The 23,461-nt window shown below is 43.1% G+C and overlaps 1 protein-coding gene across 2 annotated transcripts in view; it reads left to right on the forward strand.

Annotated features, from left to right (window-relative positions):
* dtx1 (deltex 1, E3 ubiquitin ligase) overlaps window positions 1–23,461 on the forward strand; it is a 41,641-nt gene that overhangs the window by 5,406 nt on the left and 12,774 nt on the right. For both annotated transcript variants that reach the window (XM_053870164.1, XM_053870165.1), the window contains exon 3: window positions 17,954–18,683. In XM_053870164.1, coding sequence (XP_053726139.1) covers window positions 17,954–18,683 — 730 coding nt within the window. The remainder of the gene's footprint in view (window positions 1–17,953; window positions 18,684–23,461) is intronic.

Raw genomic sequence — 23,461 nt, forward strand, 5'->3', positions numbered from 1 at the left:
AACCTCACCAAACTCATGAATGTTTCTCCACAAATATGGAGTTATGTTTTCTTTAATGAGGCTCCAAGAAAAACAGTTTTAATTCAAGTAAAACTGAGAAGTGCTGAGACAACAGAAAGGGTTGCCCAATACGTAAATACAGTGAGATAAAACACAAGAGGGGGTTTTAGCTGAGCAACGTTTAAAGTGACCTTTGCAAATGAGCAAATCCTGCGGGGAAAACTGTGTCACGTCATTTGGAGATGGTGTTGGAGTAAAGATAGAACTGAATGGTCGGCTGCTGCAGAGATAATCTGTCACTAGAGGTTTGCTGTCCTGTTGTCTTAGTTGCATAATCACAGGAACCTTGTCCCCTCCCTTTCCCTCCCTGCGTTAAATGACCTCCTGACTAATGAAAGTGTCAAATCAGAGGACAAAGAAGAGAGGCTCTTGTTCCCATATCTGGTTTGTGAAATGCTAACCAAACAGTTTGCAGAAAAAGGCGATCCAACCTGCTGACTGGGATAATGCTGCGAATAAAAGCATTGAGCTTAAAAAAAACAACCTTTGTAGTAAAATACATGTGGGAACTTTTTTGGAGCTCTGTGGGAGGAAGCTGCAAACGGGATTCTATAAAGATGCTAAAGGTCAGAAAGCCGCACGCATCAGAGCGGACTTCTGTGAAATCCCTCCTGCGTCAGAAGAAGCAACAGAGCCTGAAGGCCTACTGTTCTACTTTTAGATTTAGCTGAATAAATATGGAACGAAATTGGACATTTTACGGGATTAGATGATCGAACCGTCCCACCAGCAGTTGCTATCTGCTTACGTGGACTGAGTGGGTGTTTCGGAGACGCAGCACAATAAAACAGTGTGTTGTAAATGTGGTCGCGACATCATCATGAATACAAAGATGATGTTCAGGAAGTAATGACCCATCCACAAACATGCATTGCCATTTCTCTTTGGATCAGTAGAAATCTTTGTTAAGCATCTCCAGTCAGTGGTTGCCAGACCTAGTCAGCCTCACAATCATCCACCTTTTCATCTCACATCTATGAACCTCGACGGTTGCTTTTCTGTTTTATGCACCGTAACAATGAGAGAACATACAACGCATTCATCGGATTATATCATTCTTTAGTTTGTTTTTTTTTTCTGGGTTATCACTTATTAATTTCTAAACAATTGTGCAGCACTACCACGGTTTAGTTGAGATCCGCCTCGGTTCAGAAAAATGGTCTCTTTTTGAAGATGGACTCTCACATGATGAAACATATTAAAACAAAGTGGAAACATTGAAACCAGTGGATAACACGTAACACATCATGGAGGTGGTTATGGTGGTTTTTGGTGTGTTTTTTCTGAAAAAAAGTCACTACAGATTGGAGAGCAATAGGGTTTTTATTGTCACCAACTCGGTAAATGTCAAAACTTCCCCCTGTGCTTCCTTGTTTCGCTACCACTTCTTCAATTCCGTAATTTTTGTATTTATATGTATTTATTAGTTTATTTGTATATTTATTTTAGGTTGTTTTTTAACAGGTAGCGAGGGTGGGAGGGGATTTGGGGCGTTAATAATTATTGTATAATTACAAACTGTTAATCCAAATTTGTTGTTAAGTTCCTGTAATATTCTACATACATGTGGCTCAAGAGGCAAATTTGAATCAAATAATCCAACCCACTCTTGTTTCATAATTCCAGGATGCCTGTCCTTTAATAACATTACTGTGTCATGAATGTGGAGGTGTCACTCGACTATAATGTCTAGCAGCTGCTGAAATGTCTGCAGGAAAAGTAGCTCTGTGGAAGGAGAAACAAAGGAGTGTGAGAGAGACGGAAGGAGATGTGGAGGGTTTTCCTGATGGCAAGTGACATTTAGAGAGGAGTGTGTGAAATGACACTGTAAGGGCCGCGCACATAAGTGCTCACATTCCCCTGCTGGGTCTCTCTAACACATGCTATCTAATCTGGAGTCTTGGCTGTTCAGCTGCTTTCTGATGGAATACATTAAGGTCCCGACGCTGCGTCGTGAACATGCTGTATGATGTCTTCGGTTATTGTTTTAAATGAGCGCGACAGGCTGTTACACAGGGGTTGTAATAACAATAGAAAGTGTCTTGGTTTCCTCCCAAAGCTGATTCTTAACTGTGGTGGTCACTGCAGGTAAGTGAATCTATCAAAATGTGTGTATATTCGTGAGGCGCCTACTGTACATTTAGCACCTTCACCTGTCCTCCACAGCTGTCAGCATCATCACTTTGTAATTAACTGTAATTGAATTTTTGGGAAGTTCTCACCACATTTAATCAGTTAAAACCCTCACCGTCAGAGTTCTGCTCCTGTCGGTGAGTCATGTTTTCAGGGGATGGAGTGCTTCGGTCTCTGTGCCCACATTCTAATCGCGTTACAGAGATGAGCAGACTGCGAAGCTTCTGCCGCTGGTGGCGTCTCGCGGCCGGGCCGTTTAACTTTGAAACGGGAGTGTCACCACTTTTCACTTCTGAGGCGGAGCTCTTATCTCTTTTATCAAGGAAGCCACTTTGAAGCGATACTCCACTCACTGTCTTCCTTTCTGCAGAGTCGGGAGGATCTGAGGGCAGCGATAGGCTCAGTCATGCGTCCCGATGCAGATGGTGACCCAGTAAAAACGCCAGGAGTGCTAACATCACCCGTGTTTGAGATTTCAAACAAAAACATCTCCAGAGTCCTTCTAGTCAGCCAGCGAGGCGAGGAGTTGAGGTTGGGGTCAAACGTGCATCAAGTCTGGAAGATGAACAGACACATCTTAATAAAAGTGTGGAGCCAAGGACCAGCTATTAAGCTAGTAATGGAATGAGAACAAAAATGGAAGTAGAATGTACTGTATAGTAGATAACAAACACAGGAGTGAAGCAACAGGTTGTGTTTCACAACTATTGCAGGTTCAAAAGTTTGAGTGTTTTGAAAAGCAGAATGCATGTGTCGGTTAGCCGAAACACACCAGAGAAATATATATTGAATTCGATATGAAATACTAAATCATAACCCCAGGACCATTTGAGGCTCATGTTTCATATGACCCAGCCTCTGCCTGTGACACAGGTGGCTCCCACATATAGTCAACTGGTTCAGTTAGATAGCCACACAGGCATGCTCTTATTTTGGAAATTCACTTTAGAGTATATGAAAAGATTACTTTAAAAAAGTTTTTAAAACATTTCCCTGACACAACACCAACAACCAAAGCTAAAAATAAGCAACTGCTGCATTCTTTTTGGAGACAAAGGTATTGAGGTTAAGAAGTGGACTTTGACACTGTTTGACAAAGAATTCTAGAAACAGCACCATCAGATAAAAAAAAATAGGTAAGCAATGTAGTTCATGGCTGTGATATTATGATTATATATTAAGTAGGAAGAAGATCGGTGTGGCTGGGGTGGAGGCTCAACAGGAACTATGGAAACCCTGATAAACAAAGAAGATCGTCTTATTTCTGAACATAAAAATAAACATTTTGTTTGTACGTTTTTAAATCTGATTTAATCGACAGAAACAGACTGTCAGTTCATACCAATTGTAAGACTGGTAAGTCGACAAAGGATCAGTCTCCTGTGATGGTAATTTTCAGTCTGCTACTGCATAAATATGATCAGCGTGTTCTCCATTTAAGCCTGTGTTTGTCAGTGTGAGTTCTGTAGATCTGCCTCCACATGCATACGAGGCAGACCACCGCCAACATGCATGCGTGAGTCAGCAGAAAAACTCCACAGTCGCCGAGCCAAATCACCTCTCTGTAAACAGTTATGCTTAGAAACGCCACACATCTCCAACCAGAAGCAGAGGCCGTTCTTGTTATTGAAGATACAGTAAACAACTGTCAGAAGAAGCACTCGGGGTCGCAGCCCAAGACACGTGAGCTCGGGTGGCGGCTTGAATGAACAGAAACAACGCAGCATCATGAGGACTGAAGATACAACAAGGTTGAAAAAGGGACGATTAAGTCTGAGTGGTGTAAATTTCAGGGTGGATTGGGGTTGTTGGTGCTAACTCCTCGGAGCTTCTCCCAAGTGACTTTCCATTTTACAGTGGCCTGGAATCAAATTAAACTTTCTAGTTTAAAGGCTTTTTCAATTATTCTTTTTAAACAGAAGCTAAATGTGTGATTACTTGGACAAATTTAGCTCCGTCCACTGGTTACACCGTATAAGCTTCCATGTCCACGCAGTGAAAGACAGGATGAGCCAGATGTTTGGAAGCGACGCGTGAAAAAGCAAGTGTGTTGGTCTTCTGTCAAACGGCAGCGGTTTCATTTACATAAGCGTGTCACATTTACAGAAGGCATCGTTTGAGAGAGAGACCAGAGCTGCGGTGACGTAACAACGGCCACCACGGATCAAGGCGAGCCAAGATCACCCCCCCCCTTTGATCAGTCTTGGTCTACACTGGAGCAGTGCAACCAATTCCACTGCGCTTTGGTCTCCACATTTGCTCTGGATCACACCAGCGCTCTGTGGTGACGTGCAGCAGTCGCATGACAAATCGCTGGAGCCTCAAAGAAAAGACTTTTTCTTCAAAAGAAAAGGATCTCTTCTCCGGAACGGATGAGACATTAAGTTATTATTAAAAAATATAAACACCTAACTATCTAGGAAGCATCTAGGTGAGAAGCCCTAGCCAGTGCACTTGGATTCTCTTTGGTTCTACAGTGAGCCTCTCATGGAACATGGAAAAAAAGAAAGCTGGAAGAGAAGCCTTGTTTCAGCTACCTTCTTCACCGTCCTCACGACTGAGTACAGCTTTGTTTTGTCACTCCAGTCTTTACTCATGAACAAGACTCCATGATACTTCAGCACCTTCACTCAGGCAGGGAACAAGCTCTAACATTAGAACTCAGATAGTGGAATAGTTACACCTCTTAGTTCTCCTTTCTGAGACCATTGAAGTAGAGACTTGACTAAAACTTGAGCAATGACTATTGTCCGTTCTCAAATGAACAAATGCTGGTATGCACCTGATACCTGGCGACATAAAACTACACACAAAATACGGCTGTGGATCAAAGAGAAAATCAATCATTTTAAGATGCCAAGACAATTTACAGCGGAATTTAAAGCTCACTGTCATGTGGAATTTAACAGCCAAACTTCTGTTATTATGATTATTTCAGTGTGTTGTTAGTCAGTGACATGAATATAAGAAATTCATCACACGTGGGTGGTCATTAGTGGCAAGAGTGAAGAACCCACTAATGGCACCGAGCACATTAAGAGAGCAGAAGACAGGTCGACATGTTGGACCGTGTCTGCTGGAAGCAAATGAAAGCTTAAAAGCCAAGGAGAGCCAGTAGCAACCTGAAGTGCTGAGAAGGGCAGTGGTGTCAGAAGCTCAGCCTCAGAGCTGGAGCGAGTTCACGCTTCCTCTCCTGGACACATCAGCGCTCGACGTTCATGGAAACTTCTGGATGTTGATGGAGTGTTGACCAAGGAAAGAGAAGCATGTCAGTCTTTCACTTTGTAGATGGAGGTCAATCTGACAGGGTGTCGCCGACTTGTCACTGGGCTCCTGCCACCGTCAGTTTGCAATGGAAATAAGAGGCAACGATACTTAAAATAACATAGCAAATGTCTTTATCAGCATTAACTGGAGTTAGAAACTTTACAGTAGACGCTTTACACAGAAATATAATTTTAAAAGAAATGAAAATCAATTAATAACACAATTATGATTACAGTAATACACTATATAACTTTATTACTGCAACAGTATTTTAGTTTTTGGTTCATTTTACATGCTGGATTATTTTGTTTCTATTGTGTGTGTGTGTGTGTGTGGTATTTCACACAGCACTCTCTCTCTCTCTGTCTCTCTCTCTCTCTCTCTCTCTCTCTCTATATATATATATATATATATATATATATATATATATTGTATATATTAAGTTGGACAATCAAATTTTCCATAAAAAACGAAAAGACCTTAAAAATATTCCTCTAACATGCTGTTTTTTATGCATCTGAAATAAGAGCAGTCAGTATTTTCCATCTTAAACGAGAATATATCAACTCTTTACGTATTTTTCACAGCAAGTGCTGTGGACTTTCACACCTGTGATGTGATTCTTGAAAGTTCAAGGGCATCACAGAAGTTCTGCATCGATGGTGTTGCATCGCTCCAGGCCTTGTTTGCCCACCCGGTTTATATATAGATATGAATTTTCAAAGTTGAACCCAAACTGCACTGGATTTGCTCAGAATTCTCTGGAAATAATTAATTATTAATTGAGGATAGCTCTCTATAAATTATGCATCTTTCTTGCAGCTATTAGGTCATTTGGAGGCACCAGTACAGATTCACAGCTTTAAGTTTAGGTGGTGTAGAATCGCTGTAACAGAAAATATTATCATAAATCATCATTGAAATATTGTGGGGGTCTTCCAACAAAGTCTGTAAGAAATGTTGACTGTGTTTGTTGGCTGTTGGCATGCGCCAATCTCACGACCTTTGACCTCACGCGAGATGCATCGCGGACTGCTCGATTGTTCTTCAGACTGTGACCGACAGTTATTGGAAGAAGCTTCTCCCCACAAACTTATTATCTGCTGGCTGTTCATCTCAATGAGTCCGACCCACTTTATTTGTCAGGTGTAATATCCGCGGCAGTTATTTTCCATCACGGCGCCTTCCATGAAACAGCCTCTCTGGTCGTCAGCACCCTTCCTGGTAATAGATCCCAGGCCGCGTGTGACTTTAAGTACAGCGTCCTTGCAGCGTGTGATTCATTCTGGAGACAGTCATGTTGCTGTGAGCATTTCGTGTTCGACGGGGGCCAGTCTGATGGAGAACAGTCTCTGCTCTGTCATGGGATCGGCGATCAATCTGTTCAGCGCCGAGCGCATGCAATGATTTCACTAATGTACGGCTGTTGTCCTGCTGCGATGCCTGACGTGATGTACGACGTTGTCACAGAGAGAGATAGCTGCATGTCGGAGGTGGAACCCTGAAATATTGGGTGTCACCTTCACTTTTGCTCAATTGAGTTAGCAGTAATTGCTTGCTGTGATAGCAAGACAACAACCCCTGTTACAAAGAGAAGAGGAAGTGATAACGTTTTCTACAATAATCTCCTTTGGTCTGAAATAGATCATATGTGTCGAGTTACATGTTCATTACAAATAACACTGGTGCTGTTTGTTGCTCCAGTTTTATTTGTCTCCCAACATTCAGCACCGGACGTCGACCATCTCAGCGGCTCGCCAAAATAAAAGCATGCAAACCAAATTCCACCACGATATGTAATGTCTAAAAATGGTAACCTGCGTATCACAAAACTCACAGTTGAGGATTGTATAACCACATGGCGACACACCCCCAAATGGACAATAAGTCAGGGTGCTGGAGAAAGTTACAAAGATGCTGCCTGTTCTTCCAATTTTGTGTGGATATTTTGTCACTGGATTTCAATGGTGCAGAAAGAAGCAAGAGCTGATCCTGAGGCAACAACCGCTGTCTCCATATTATTCAATTCGCATATCAGGGGAGCGATGTGGGACTGGACAGAATCGAGCACTTAATCTGCTCTAAAGCCTTTTACAGTGTTGAGTCTCTGTCTTATTTGATACTATGCCTTCTTGGCTTGCTGGGTGAAATGGAATAGTAGCCCGTGAAACAGTAGTAGTCTGGGCTTTTAAACTGATAATAGATCCCAGTGGAGCGCTATAGTAAGTTTCTTTAAGTAAATTTCTCCATAAGTAGAAATGTAGCGTTTCTGTCAGCGCTCCAGTTTGCTCCGATTTTCCAGTCTCCTCGCCCTGACCACGCCTCCTTTGATGCCTTCAGTCTGGCAGAGATTTGCATGTCGCTGCAAACAACAATAAAATAACATTACAGCAGCTAACTGGTAGTGTTTTGTAGTAACGCTTGAGTGATCCTTCCTACACACTTCCACATGCACACACATTAAACAGTCTACTGTAGGTATGCACAAAGTGTGAATATAACCGCAGCTATCGAAATTGTGAATCAGTTGGAACCTGATATACGGTTGAAAAACAGTCAGAAGTGTCAACCAAAAAGTCGCATTCCAAACAGCACTGAAAATAAAAACTATTCTTAGACTACAACTGCTTTAATGGCGTAATTGCAGGCTTTTAGCTCGGAGGACGCCTAGTTTTTCCCAGCAGGACGCCTTAAATTTCCCATTGTTAGTGCCTATATGATGCACTACTCAGAGTGTCATCTCACTGGTGTCTATGAAGAGGGTGTTTCTGCCTGTTTCTCTGTTTGCAATGTGGTGGTTATCCATATCTCACGAGTCGCCACCCTCGCGGCATGGAAGCACTGTTATTGACGCCGACACGTTCCAATTTTAACACAGTCGTTAACAAAAATAACTCTTTTAATTACGCTTAAAAAAAAAAAAAAATTGCCGTTGTTTTGTCACAAAGCTCCTCCCCCCGCTCCCTGATAACTGCGCTGGGGAGGGGAGGATTACATGCTTGCCGAATGCAAGCAGGGCTTAACAGGGAACAATATAGTCAGTCATTCAAAAAAAAAAAAAAAAATACATATATATATATATATATATATATATATATATATATAAATGTTGACAACCTCTTTTTAAAAAGCAAGTTAAGACAGTCATGTGGTGTTGGGAGGTGAATAGGTTGTGGGCTGAGCTTTGGACGCCCTGTTGCTTTTGATAAAATCCTGGCTGAAAGGCTGCTTAATAGGTTGCAGTGCGTTATGGAACTTGTGGAGGGAAAGCTGTGTGTTTGTCAGCCATGTTATGAAATAGATTTATGACTGAAGTATATCATCGGCCTGATGTGACCCACAGACCCATAGTTTTAAGTTGTGTTATGAATCATGACGTAGCTCTCAGTATAGGCAGGTATGAACCGACAGAGATCTTGTTTGTCCAAAGTGGCCTCATGCTTGGTTGTTTCTGATCACTCCTTCAAATCCTATGGCCTTGCTCACTTCCTAATACTTACTGAGGCCTGTATTGGCAAATCAATGAGTCTAGCACTACATCAGCCATATTATATGACTACATTTTAGGCTGTAAAGTCAACATATATTTTAAACTACCCGTCATCGTAATTGATTTTCACTCCTCCTCCTCCTCCTCATCAGTTGCTGCTCTCAAATAGCTCGACTTCTCCACTTGGAAAAACTGCAGACTTTTGAGGATTTTCTCTGTGACGATTTATAGCTTCTCTTGTTCGACGTTTTCAAATGTGCCAGCGCGATAGTCAACAGCTCCGTGCTGAAATTGGACTCACACCAGGATTTCAAAACGCCCTCCAGTTGGCTGCTGCCTCGGGACAAAAATGTGGTGATGGATTGAAACTTAAACCTCATTGGTCCACAACAACAACCATAAAAAAGAATTGAAAGCTGTTTCTGCTGTGACGGATCAGCTGTCCTACCACAATGAAGTTGATGAGTCTGGTTCACTTCTAGTGTGTGAACGAGACTCATCTGAGTGTAAGAAGCCTGTTTCACTTGGGCTGTGGAACTTCTCCTTGGCAGAGACGGTCTGTCATTGATGCAACTGACCGTGTGTGTGTGTGTGTGTGTGTGTGTGTGTGTGTGTGTGTGTGTGTGTGTGTGTGTGTGTGTGTGTGTGGAGCCTGCAGCGATGCCTGCTGCTGCGTTGCCCTTGTGAGGTTGTGGCATCTCGCTGACATGCTAACAAGGTTCCTGCTGGTCGTAAAGGAGCTGACGAGTGTGTGAAAGAGATGGAGACAACCTCACACTTGTGGTGTCCTCTTCAAAATGGATCCACCACAACACACTCCGAGTCCCAGTACACATTTGTAAGTCATTGCTTTAGTTTGACAGTTCTCCAAAAGAGTTCATTTCAGTTTTTCTTCTTTTGTTTTTACTTTCTAAGAGACGGGACCAGAGGGAAGTCCAGGACTGAACTTTTAGCTCCAGCGCACTTCCGTCTGAAAACGTGTTCTCCTTCATTCATCAAACTACCACGGAGGTTAAATGAGGCAAAGGGGCCTCCGACATTTCGGAACCGGGATGTTGTTTCAGTGTGTTGCTTCTCTGCAGCGGGAGCTGGCAGGTGGACAGCACTTTGACTCGGTTTCCTCCAGATTCTGTGTTAACCTCACAAAGTGCAAACGCTGCACAAGAACACAGGAAGGGTTCTGGCCCGTGTGGAGACGAGGCGATGATGGCTGCAGTGGGAACCGAGCCTCTTCTCTCCACTGTTTCATTGCTGCTCTCACTTTCTGCAGCAGAAGTGAGACATCTTCTTTGGTTATTGAAGTCCTGCTCTCGTCGACTTCCTCCCCGCCTTACTCTGACTTTCTCCACTGGCACTTGTCCATCCAATCCAGCGTCTCACTCTGTACCTGCCTCCCACTTTCCTCCACCTCTCCTTCCATTAGACTATCTTTACCTCCCTCCCTGCTTCTGTCTTCTTGCTGTCTCATCTATTTTACACCCCATCCCTTCTCTCATTCTTTTTATGTCTCTGCTCCCTTCTTCCAACCTCTCAACCATCACCAACCTCCTGTGCTCTTGTTCATCCATCACGTCAGCAGAGACAAAGGCACGTCAGAGAACCAGGGTGGATGCTAGCTGCTCCAGCCTGTTTTAACAGCACTCAGTGCAATGCTCAATGTGAAATTCACTCAACATAGAACCACAAATTATAGTAACAATAATAACAATAATCACGTCCCCTATTTACTCTGACTGAGCATATAAGATATTAGACAAAAATGAGGTCTGCGTTTGACTGTCTGCCGGTCTGTCTCTGTGTATCTGGGTTAACACCATAATTCAAAATAGGAAGGACAGATTTCAAAGAAATTTTCATAAAAAGGCAATGAACTTTTCCGTTTGTTGTGTAGGTTCTGCAAGCAAGTTTCAGAATGTAGCTGTCCCATTGAGGTCATTGCTAGCAATGACCTCAATAAAACTGTGTCAGTTACAGCCCACTTGATTTTGCAGTTAGCGTTCATCCCTAAAGGTTGCTGGCGCGTGTCCGGCGTCTGTCGCTTGTGCTTTCATTTCAAATTCAAATGAATTCATATGACTGTGAGCCATTTCAAAATATCGAAGTGAATAACAAGGCCATTTACTTTTTTTTTTTTTTTTTTAAACAACCGGTCAATGCTCCAAAAGGATCCTCATAAAACATCTATTTGGCGTTCTGCTTCATCTTTTCATTTTTATCTTATTTTCATTTTTTCAGTTTCCACCTGGATTTTTTGAAACTGAGGCAGAGGCGCGTCTGGAAAAAAACTCAAGGAACGCAGCCAATAAGAAGCAATAGAGGAACATTGAGGCTGGGGAGAATGTTTTGATGTTGACTAAGTTGGGGAGAATAAAAATGTTCGTTTTTAATCATGAGAAGTAAATCTCACTGCAATGAGCAGCGGTCCATCTCTTCATATGTCCGACCATAATGTGTGAGTTCCACTAGCAACAGACTTCAGTCATGATGAGGTTTCTTCCGGTGAAAATCATGCCAACAACCATCATATTCCTGTCCACCTTCTTGACGTGTTACGGGTTATCCTTGTGCTTCGATGATCTCGTGAGATTTCATCCTTAAAAAGAGACCATTTTTCTCATGACGTGGCGACTCTCACGTAAGACATGGCCGTGTGCCACGCTCCTTCACGTGAGGCGGAAACCCTGTTAGCTCAGCAAAACACATTGTGCTGATAATGACAATCGCCTCGCTCTGACCTCCGTAGGCTCGTCCGTAGTTTCATCTGTCGTTAGCTTATATGTCTTTTTTAAAGAAATGGAGTTATCAGTTCCTTCCATTTACATTTTCCCCTGGAGTAAATGTGTGGCAGCTACCATACCTTGCCGTAACCAATTGACCCTGGGTTCATAGTCCAGCCCAGAGGAATTTAAGAAGTTCACAAGATTACAAACTTAAAAATAGATAAAGAAAGAAAGAAACTACAAGGAACTGCTACGTTTTGAATGAATTACTTGGGTTACTAATTCCATAAAAAGTAAATGAGATGACTTATCAATATTTCTCTTTGTATTATCTGGAGACAGATCACACATTTTCCTCAGCTGTCGCAGAAGTACTGTTGTGTTTTTCTAGTTGCTGAGATGCCAGTGCACGCCGACCTCTTCATCTTTTCAGTTCCAGTCATTCGAAGAGGCTCGGGCTTTGTTGTGTGAAACGAAAGCCTCAAACTAAAGTCATGAGCTTAGCAAATTTTGATCTCACGCCTTACATTGTGGTAAGACCATCTTAGCGTCGACCTCATTTACTGTGCGCTGTGATCTCTCCTAAATCGTTGCTGAGACGATAATGCTCTGACAGCGCTTCCAGGTACCGCAGTCGCTTTCCACTGTCTGTTGACGTCGCGTTTCAATGGCAAGTTCGTATTTCGCGATAGATCTCTTCTCCCTCTCGCTCTGCGAGTGATGCATTTTTAACCGCTCGGCAGCGTTCTTCATCATACTAACAGCCGGCGCTGGTTTATTGTTTGTGAAGTCCTATTTTTAGAAGATGAAAGTTGCTTTTTTTTCACTCTGCGCTGTGGGGTTTATGTGAAAACATCAAACGTGCTTCAATTATTTTATTTCCCAACATGCTGTAGAATCTATTAGCATATTGTCGGACATAAACAGGGCTCTCTGCTCAGCAGGCTTTTTTGTTTCGGCTGGATGTCACGAAATGTAAAAGGAAATTAGGAACAGCCTCAGCTGACCCAGGAAGCGCGTGTGCTTCGAGGTTTCAGAGCCTGTGCCTTTACGGTGGAAAGTAATTACAGAGTAACACTGGCAGAGGCAGTTCCATTGATTTCCATATGAGAGGTTTTCATTTAGCATTGACCTTAAACTGAACTTCCAAGACTTTACGACATCATGGGAATAAAGGAGAAACGGTCTTAAATGTAGAAGTCGTACCCCATGTAAGGCCTTGTTCCGCATCTCTCGTCCGAGGGCAGATAATAACGCTAACTAATGCACTGAGAGATTGTTACTTTGGCCTGTGCTGTCCGACTGCAGCGCCTCTCTTCCTAAGTATTCCTCCTGGTGAGCTCATTTTTAACAGACAGATCCGAGGCATGTGGTGCAGGACCTGTTACTGGCCTCTCTTCTTGTGCTTAAAAGGAAAACGAGCAGCTTCTACATTTAAATAGGCTCATCGCGGCAGGAGGGAAATTGCAACGGCTTATAAATTATCAGGATGTAATGTAAACGCTTGATCCGGCCACTTCCCCAGCAGAAGAGCATTAACTACAAGGTGATGTGGGCTCTTATTCCGCCCCTGGATATTGCCGCTCTCCGTCCGCGTTCTGTGAGAGCAGGACGGGGGTCCGGTGAGGTGACAGGGTGGAAAATGTGAAGAATGGCCGGGCAAGACGGAGCTGGAGGGGAGCCAGGCGAGATGGTGGAGGCGAACGCTGGCTTCACCAGCGGAGGAGATGGAGAAGGGAGGATGGTTGACAACCTCTAAGAAATGGGCAGCGCTCCCAAACAATGCCTCAGTTTTCTCCCTATTTTATATCAGAAGAATTAGTCGGGGAGACATTTTCAAACCTGCAGCTTTAGGCTACTCTGACCTTGTCTGGAGTTTGTATGTTGTCTCTTGTTTTGGTTTGCTCCGAGTCCTCTGGTTTCCTCCCTCGGTCCAAAAGCAAAGAGAAGTGAAGTGGTTACTCTAAACCAGTCAGAGCCACATTGTTTTACTGTGCTGCTGACAAGAGCCACATCCTACAAATACATCTAACTTACTACCGGGATCGGTTCCGACCAACTGGTCGTAAGTCGGATTGGACGTAATTGCCGACGCAAGGGTTATAGGTACTACTGCAGTGGTAGATAGCTGTGTGAGAGTGAGATGCTGGGATACTGTTCTGCCGTAACTGTCGTACGCGATGCTGGGCTGCAATGAGCTGCGGTGCCAGACATTGAATAAAAAAAAAAAAATGAATAAAAAAGTATCTGCCAGCTGTGGTCTTAAGTACGAGTGAACGTAAGTCGAGCAGGTCGCTGGTCACTTGACTTAGCGGCAGTATAGCGGTTGAAGCACATCCCTGTGTGTCACAAGGTTTCTGGTCAGCGTCCGGCGTATGTCTCTTGTACATGGATTTTTAAAATTCATTTTCTGTGATCCTCCTTCGAATATCAAGCGGTGTAGATAGCACCCCACCTTGAAGCACGTGCGGTGAAGTTTAAAGATAAACCCAAGTCAAAGTCTTATTACAATGCGATACAATATTTTGACATTTTGTCGGTATAGTTCTTACTTATTTCCTGTATAATCCGATATATCCGATCATCTCAACAGCAACTCGACCAAAATGGCAGCCAGTTCGGCGGCTCATTTGGTGAAGAGCCGCGTGAAACTGGGCCAGGGCTGTCTCCTCAGGAAATAGTTTGACTGAGTGTGTTTCAGGGCCAGATAAATGCCTGGTGAAGGCATTTTGTCAAATTAAATTCTGTTGCTGTGAAGGGTTTAAGTGTGAAGAAAAGAACGGCTTCAAGCATAGCGAGGTCAAACTGTCTTCATTGTGATGCTGTGTTCAGCCATCACCAGGTCTGGCTGTGGATGACGATGAGTCTGCTTCACTCCATGTTGTTGCAGTCTGATGTCGCCCGCCTTTCCATTCCAGTGAGTGATTTGCTGCAAAACAAATGCTTCTCAGAACAGATAGACTGAAGTTTTTCACCCACCAGCGGTCAGTGTGTCCTCACCTGCACTCTTTAGGGGGTGAGGGACTCTGAGTTCACCTGATGGGCTCAGTCCCTCGTAACTTAGCGGACATGGAAAGAGGGAGGACACCAAACAGGAGCGGAGCCAAAAGAACATGGGGTCAGCAGGGGAGTGGACGCTTTCCTGTGAGGCTCAACCGGCCAACATCAACACTTGTCTGCTTCAATAATCAGAGGAAATGAGCGTCATTTCAGCCGTTATGATGTCAACACATCTTCTCCACTGGGTCACTCAAAGGGCAAAAGTTACCATGAACATTCTGGACTGCACAGCTTCTGATAGCTCTGTGTTTTATTTGTCTAATTTAGCTTAACATGCACAACTCTTCAGTGATAGTAGCGGCATTCTGTAAAGGAATGAGTTGCATCAGCATTTGTTTGGTCGGTGGAGACGGTCGCACTTCCTTCTGTGCTTCTCTTTAACAAATAGTTTGGGGACCCCAGACAAATGACTGGTTTATTTATATCCCATCAGATCCTGCACCTTACTTACAGTGAAATGTTTTGATAAAACTGAAAATGTTCAAATACGTGTTTATATAGTAGTGTTGTAGTGCTCGAGATTGGTCTCAGTCTTAAGACCACTTTTGCACGACACAGACTCTGGATTTCTATTCAAGACCAACAGAGTTATCGGTGGTTATCGGTAAGCATAAATGGTCAAAGAAGAATTTTTGTTCAGTTTTGTTTTCTTTTTTTCTTTGATGTTTATCAGGGGTCTCAAAATGATCCACAAAAGGGCCACAGTAGGACACAGTTTTTGTTCCTAACCCATCAGGAGGATCCAGAAACACCAAGGTGTCTGAAGACTGTTGCTGTCAGACTGGTGCTGCTGAGACCTGATCTGTTCACCAATGTGTGCCTGCATCCACTGCAGCTCATTCGTGGATCAGTCTGAGACTCCTGATATACACTGTCTTGGTCTTGTCTCAGACTCCATTATGTCTTGGACTCAGTTGCAGTGGTCTTGATTATAACACTAATGAAAATGAGAGGTGAAGAAAGTGTGACCAAATGGATCATAAATTTTGTGTATAAATTCATAAATTCAATTCCATTTTAAATGGTAAATGTCTCCAGAAACTCTTGCACTGTTCAAAGTTTTTAAAGACTTTTAACTCCTTCAGTGATACAGAAAAATAATAGTATAAGATAAAGAGGTTTTGTCATATGCAGAAGCTGAAATTGTACTGAATTATATGTTGAAAAATTATGGGTGTTAATGAGCAGCTTGGCCCAGGTTTTCGCTTTCTTGAGTGATTTTCTAGTTTGAATACACAGCATCAGCGGAAAACAAGACAAGTTATGAGTCGAAACACTAAATTAAAGTAGGTGTGGAAGCATCCAATAATGGGTCTCTTGGTCAATGAATAATTTAAATTCAGAAGATGACGTAAGATTAAAAGTGAAAAAATGATTTATTTATGTTTCCAGTGATTTTTGAGATCCAGAATCACAATGCTGTCAGTGTAGTACTCATTGTGTGTCGGTGTTGAAGTGGACCACAAAACATTCAAAAACTCACCACTGAGCGAGACTGGATCGGTGCCATTATTGATCTGTCCTGAAACATTTTCTGAGCTAATTCTCCCCTGCGGGCCGAGCGAGCTGTCCACTGCTGTCATGGGAGCGCAGGGCTAATGCAGTTATACCGCTATCAATTACGGTGATGAATATTTCATTCCACCTGGAATGTTTGATCACACGCTGAAAGTTTGAGTTCATGTCCTGATATCTACAAAGTCTTCCTCTGGATTTTTATTTTTATAACTCTTTAGGTAAGAGGAGAGAGGTAGTGCAGGTAGTGCGGAGAAAAAAAAGATTCTACATGACTGAGTGAAGTCGTGAGAGGCGCAGCTGCTGGCTGACTGAGCAGTCATCCGTCTGTGTGTGTGTGTGTGTGTGTTTTCGGCAGCGAATGGAATTAGCCATCAGGCCGAGTCCTTAAGCAGCCGTCTGCAGTGGCGACTCAAGGTCACCCTTTTCTGCTGACGTCTATTTTCTGGATCCACCACGACACCGGTAGATGCCACCGTCCCATTCACGCTCCGACACATTTCCATAGCGCCCCGGCAGAGGAGGAGGCACTTACCCGTTAAATTAGCTGGGGGGGGTGTCGGCGCGTCCCCGCTGACGTGTGTCCAGGAGATGGATAGACGAAGGTGCCCTGATTTCCCAAGTGAGCGCAGTAATTGTGTTATAATGAAGGTGGGAGCTTAGTGACCTGCAGTGGAGGGAGGCACCGAGCTGCCAGCTGACGTCCAACATCTGGATGTTAGCAGAAAGGCAGTGGTGACGGAGCGGACGGGGTGTGTTTCCTTCAGTTTAATACCCCATTAAAGGCGCTCACAAGGATGTTTTTCCAAGCGGGTGCAAACTCAGCTCTCAGGTGGAGGAGCCTGAGAGCCACCATTTGTAACACCATGCCTGGAGGCCTCAGTTCAAGTTAGCTGGAGGGTTCAGAGGGTGGTGCCTTGGTTTTCTCCTCCCATTTTCTGCATCAAAAGTGTCATTTAAGTCAGGGGTTCTTCAGCTATTTCATCTCGGGGTCCATCTTTCCCAGTACACATGGACCCAGGGCCCATTCAGTGGAACTGATTTACCATATTTAATCTACTTACACGTCAACAAACCAAAACCTTGTGAAATGACATGAAACCGCGTTATCACTGCAAAGATTTGTCAACGAAACGTCCAACCGGCAGCACAACCAGGTTCAAGTCATATTCATCAAATTTACTGAAGAAGAAAAATACACTTGATGCAAACTATTGAGAAAATTGGAAAAAAATGAATAGAATAAATATATTAAAACCATGTCTAAATATCATAAAATAAAAATCATATTTTTTATTTAAATGCCAAAGAAGATATTAGTCAAGTGTAAATGAAAATATTGCCATTAAATCTAATTCAAAACTGCTTCTACTGGTGCTTTCATGAACAGCGTTTACTGTTGGGGCGCTATGACTTTCTTTATCATTTTTTCCTTTCAAGAACTTCTCTATTGTTGGTAACTGTCACAGATTTGCAGCTGTCAAGTCAATTCAGTGATTCACTACTGCCACCATACGTGGCTAATGTATTAAAACTGAGCGTCTCGCGGTCCTCACAACCCGAAGGCGTTAAAAAAGCTTTTAGTAGAGGGCCAAGGGCCCCACTCCTTTCTTAAGAATGACGGATTTAAGCTCCAGTTTTCTCCATTAGAAGCAGCTTCAGAGCTTCAGATTTCCGTAATGACTGACGTGTCGGTTCTCCTCCCTAGGAACCATGAGACCAGTGCAGAGGAACTTCTACGAGCCTTCGTCAGCGCCAGGTAAAGGCGTGGTGTGGGAGTGGGAAAATGACAACGGCTCGTGGACGCCGTACGACATGGAGATTAGCGTGACCATCCAGAATGCTTACGAGAAGCAGCACCCCTGGCTGGACCTCACCTCTCTTGGATTCTGCTACCTCATCGACTTCAACAGCATGTCCCAAACAAACAGGCAGACCCAGCGCAAGCGGCGACTTCGCCGGCGCATGGACCTGGCGTACCCGCTCATCATGGGCTCCATCCCCAAATCCCAGTCCTGGCCTGTGGGCGCCAGCTCGGGACAGCCCTGTTCCTGTCAGCAATGCATCCTTGTCAACAGCACCAGAGCGGCGTCCAATGCCATCCTCGCCTCACAGCGTCGGAAGCACCACGGCGGTACCGCGGCCAATCAGGGAAACGCGCCAACAGCCGTCCGGCAGAGCAACACCTTTGCTGGGACGTCCCTCTGGTCGCCGACGACCGCCTCCTCCGGCACCAACAACAACATCAACGTCGGAAGCGGGCCGGCCAAAGCCGAGCAGGTGCAGTCACCTCACTCAACCGCCAACTTCCCCTGCTCCCCCGTGATGCCTTCGCTGACCGGCCACCATGCGCTCACCATAAACGGACAGAACAACTTGAACCGCCCGGGCACTCAGCGCATTTCCATGGGGACAGCCAGAGGCACCATCCCACCAGGGTAACGTAGCAAACACTCACTCCAAATATAGCCCATGCATGATGGTCATTTTCAGCCAAAGGGAAGGAACTAAAGGGAGACAATCTCCACTTCTGCTTGTCTGGTTCACAAAGCATCAGCCTGAATTTAAATGCACCATTGTCCTACTGTCACTCGCTTTCTGAGTCGCTCTCGCCGAGTTTGTTTTTTTTTAAAGAATATCTGTTAATATGCAGAGCAGCTAATCTTCCGAAAGGTCTTCATCCTCTTCATCTGAGGTTACAGCCATAAGAGTATCGGCTGCTCTGGTTTCAGGCCGATAATGAGCTTACGTTGGTGAGAAAACCAGCAGCAAGAAAATACTTCTCATTTGTTACTATCGCTCCCCGCTGTATCCGCTCATGAGATGTGAAAGCGCCCGTGTGGACGTCCTGGATGCGAGCCGGCTTGTGTGAGTGTGTAACCAACGGCATCTTTGTTTGATGATGTGGCTGTGTGTGTGTGAGCAGTCAGACATGTGAAGTGGACTCTGGTGTAGCTGTGGAAGCCTATTTGCCATGGAGGCACCGCTCCACCGGGGAAGGATGAATAATGGATCAAGAGGAAAAAAACGGGAGACTTCAGCAGAGTGCTCCGACCTCAGAGCCATGCGGGCAGAGAAACCAAGCAAAAGTGTTGTAACCGATACTCCAGTCCTGCTTTCTTTTGCTAAAATAAACCCTCCTCCGATCTAATTGGGTTCAATTTTGTGCTTTCAGCTCAGGGGAAAAGAGACACTTCAGCATGTTCTCCCTCCTTTTCAGCCTTTTCTGTGCTGCTTTAGAAGCCTAAGAGATTTACATAAAATCTCTCTTACAGGAATAAGATTATGCTGCTATTGAGTTGTTGTACTTTGCAAGGGAGATACCATGAAGCTTTGGGTTCTCAGCTGTTCTGGCCAACCGCTCTTTGTAAACAATGTGTGCTGCGTCACTAGTACACGTGCTCGACCCACTTTTCCTAAGTGGCATTTTAGTCAACATTCAATCTTGTGTCGACACAAACGTTAGGTGGATTGATGGGATTCGTCTCCGTTCCAAGTAGCTAGTTGTCACACATTGAAGGCTTTTGTTGTAAGTTTGTGTTTCCGTGTCCGTGATCTACCTGAGCTGGGGTTGAGGTCAAAGATATCCATTCCTGTTTTCACATGTACTACAAAGCAGAAGTGAGTCAATGTGTCAGGCAGCCAATATGCCAAATCTACCCAGCAGCAAGATGAAGTCGATATTTATTACAGCAGGGCTGTTTAACCCTCCTCACCTTTGAGCTGAATTGATTTCTTTTTGTTTTATTTTGCATGGCAATGCACATCAGTTAGGATTTAGTCATCAATCGTTCACATTTTGCACATTTTTATTTTCATTTTTCTGTTTTTGCCTTTTTTTAATAAAAGAATTCAGAAAACAAATTATTTTAAATCCATCTCACCTCAATTCAAGTTTATTTGTGTATTTTTTATCTTTATTTAATGGACTATTTAACAGGCTAACATTCATTTAACTTTGAGTCTATTTTGAAAGCAGGTCTCCACATTTTTGTATTTTTCACCACAACACAATTTGATTTTTCAAAGATACTTCACTCACTCATTTCATTTAGTTAGTTAGTGTGTTTGAGTTTTGAATGAATATTTGAATTTTTATTCAACGAATTTTACCTCTCATTGGCAAAATATAATTTTCTAATGCTCTACTCTTAAAATATTAGCCACACAGCTGTTCACTCAAACATAAATAGACCACAAAGGATGTTCTCAACTCTGAGTTTTGTGTTTTTGAAATAGAGTTTCACATTCGTTTTTTTTACCTGAATGAAACCAAAAAATGTTTGACATGTTTTTCTCTAAATGATTGCATTATTATTATTATTATTATTATTATTAACTGGAGTTCCTCAATTATAATGTCTATCCATCCAAAATCATTAGTAGATTTTCTTAAAATATAAAACATAAACACTCTATTTTTCAGATTTTATCAATGAATATAATCTCCTCATGCTCTACTTAACGTCACATATTTCCATTATTCACACATAATTACACCCACAATATCAAGTCATTCATCTACTTTATATATATATATCTCAGATATCTCTCAAGGTTTTATCATCTGACGGAGTTATAAACTATATAAAGTATGTTCTCCATTCACTTTGCTGTTTGTTGTGTTGATGATTGTGAGTGGAACTCACACAACAGGAAGAACTCACTGGAGAGGCTGAGCACTGGCGACTGTCTGTGCTGGCAAAGAGTGGGTGCAGATGTGTGGCACATAAAATAGATAAAGCCCGTCTTCCACTTTTGAGATCTTTGTTGGGAGCTGAGTGAGAGACAGAGACAAACATCGGTTCCCAGGCGAGTGGTTCAGCGCACAGGATGAATGTGGTGAACAGGCGCACACACACACACACACACACACACACACAGTGTCATGTGAACTCACATTACCACAAGTGTGCTACAGACAGATAAGAGAGGAGCCCACACAGAGTGTAACGTTCACACACCCACGCCCCACTAAAGCCTTTGTCAGGTACTTAACACGACGTTGCTTTCACCCTCAAATTACCACGCTACAACAGATTAATGTAAATACACTGTTGTGTTTTTGTCAGCTTCTTTGCCGTCACTGTTGCAGCCACTTTTACACTGCCGTGATTTCACCCGCTTTCTCTGGTCCGTTACACTCTCCCCTCTACGTATCAGGTCACTTTGTTGGGTGAATGAAACTCAATTTCTCCACCTGTTTATTTAGGTTCCAAATGTAGAGGTTTCACATCACAGATAAGATGCTTTTATTATTGAATTTTGAACATTAAATGGCTGAAATATGTACATCATGCAATTTTACCTTTTTCATAAGTTTGTATATATATATATATATATATATATATATATATATATATATATATATTCAATAATAATATTTTTTGTTTGACTTATGTTTGAATGTTAAATACAGTGAACACCTATGACAGATTAAAAAGATTTATTAAGTATAAAAAAAATAAAAAAAATAATAAAAACTGCTCTGACCATCAAAAGTGGAGCTTGAGCTCAGCTCTTGGTTCAGTATCAGGTTCATCGTAGTACTATTTTCAGCAAGAGAAATGTAAGTTTAGTCATTTACATCAACACAAAAACATTTTTTTTTAAATCCAAGCAGAAGCGTGTGTTGTGGACATTGCGACCACGGCTCACACGAGGTGTTTATAACCGCAGAGAGTCTGTCATTTGGAGCTGCTGTTGCAGTATAAAAGCGATGGGTGTGTTTTTATGTGCTCTGGTACATGCACACGTATTTCAGGTGGCATCATCTGCTGCCATTTGTCCACAAATCACGTCGCCCTCATATTGTGAGAGCTGAGAGCCGATAAATCACTGTCTGACGCCGACATTTCACACGCGGTAAAATGAAGAATTGAGGCTTGTAAAGCACGACCTGTATAGTCACAGCAGATGCCGGCTGCGTCATTATAGCTCGAAGGTCGCCAACTGTACACATACATGCGATGTCAAAGTGGTCGATATGCCCTTAAGTGCGTGATAAGATTTTAAATAATGTATGTGTTTGAACTTTCCAAGTTGTTCGCTGTAGTGTTCTGGATCAGCATCAGCAGGAATGTGTGACTTACTGTACTGTATTGACTGACATCAGTGTTGCTTAGATTTCTGCTGTGCACTTGTAGTTTATGTGTTTACTGACTGATTTACTCAATAGCATGGGTTAGAACTTAAATCTGAATTGTAAACTTGAGTCGCGTGTATTTATAGTGTGTATTTTAGGAAAGGAAGAGGAGAAAAGGGCCATACAAGTAGATAAATGCACAATAAAAACAATTATTAAAAATACATGACTCGCATTTGTGCACAACGGAAGGCTGTAAAAGCCACATAGGCTTTGATTTTTTTTTTTTTTTTTTTTTTTTTTAACTGCACTAAAAGGATGTTACTGAAGGATCTTCTGTTGCCAAACCTGGTGTCCACAAGAACCTTTTACACAAACGGTTCTATTCATTGCCTCATAAATCGATACTTTAGTGTTTTTTCAGAGATTGAAATGTGATTTTTAAAACATAAAAATATGACACTGTGCGGGACCTCTGACTCACATAATCTGTTCATCGTGACCATGGCCAGTTGGGTTCTGCAACATGGTCTGATCATGCGTATTCGGTTTAGCACCGTCGTCTTTTAAAACCTTCAACCTAACAGAAACATCAGCCACAAGGTTTAGGCTGGTCCATGTCCCCCTTCTCTCCCAGGATCTGCATGAGCCTCTGCAGATGAAAGAGATACAGATTGTTGGAAGTGAAGCCGAGTTCACACCAAGACTCCTTCACGGCAAAATTGTCTGCTTAAATGTGCTCGTCTCACTTCTGGCTGGGGAGTAGTGTGTGCTGAGTGCAGATCATTATCCCCCTGTGGGCTGCCTCACCACTTCGCTCCGGCGCTCTTCCTTGGACAAAATTAATACTGAAATGAATGAATAAATCATGAGCTCTCATCTGGACCAAACTAGCGCAATTTAGAAAGACTTGATGCTGTTATCTCTTCTCCTGTGGGCGTCGTAGGTGTGTGGTGACGCGCGCCAGGCGTCTTGTAATCCCCTTCCTCACACATCCATGCGCAATTATGAAGAATTCCTCTCCTTTAAACTCTTTGTTTATGGTCTTTAATAAAGGCGTGGGCTTCTGTCAGCACTTCGCTGGGCCGTCATGCGCTCTGTTTTGGGGGTTCAAGTTCTCATCTTCACTCA

The sequence above is a fragment of the Synchiropus splendidus genome, chromosome 7, assembly GCF_027744825.2.
Source record: "Synchiropus splendidus isolate RoL2022-P1 chromosome 7, RoL_Sspl_1.0, whole genome shotgun sequence".
Taxonomy (NCBI): domain Eukaryota; kingdom Metazoa; phylum Chordata; class Actinopteri; order Syngnathiformes; family Callionymidae; genus Synchiropus; species Synchiropus splendidus.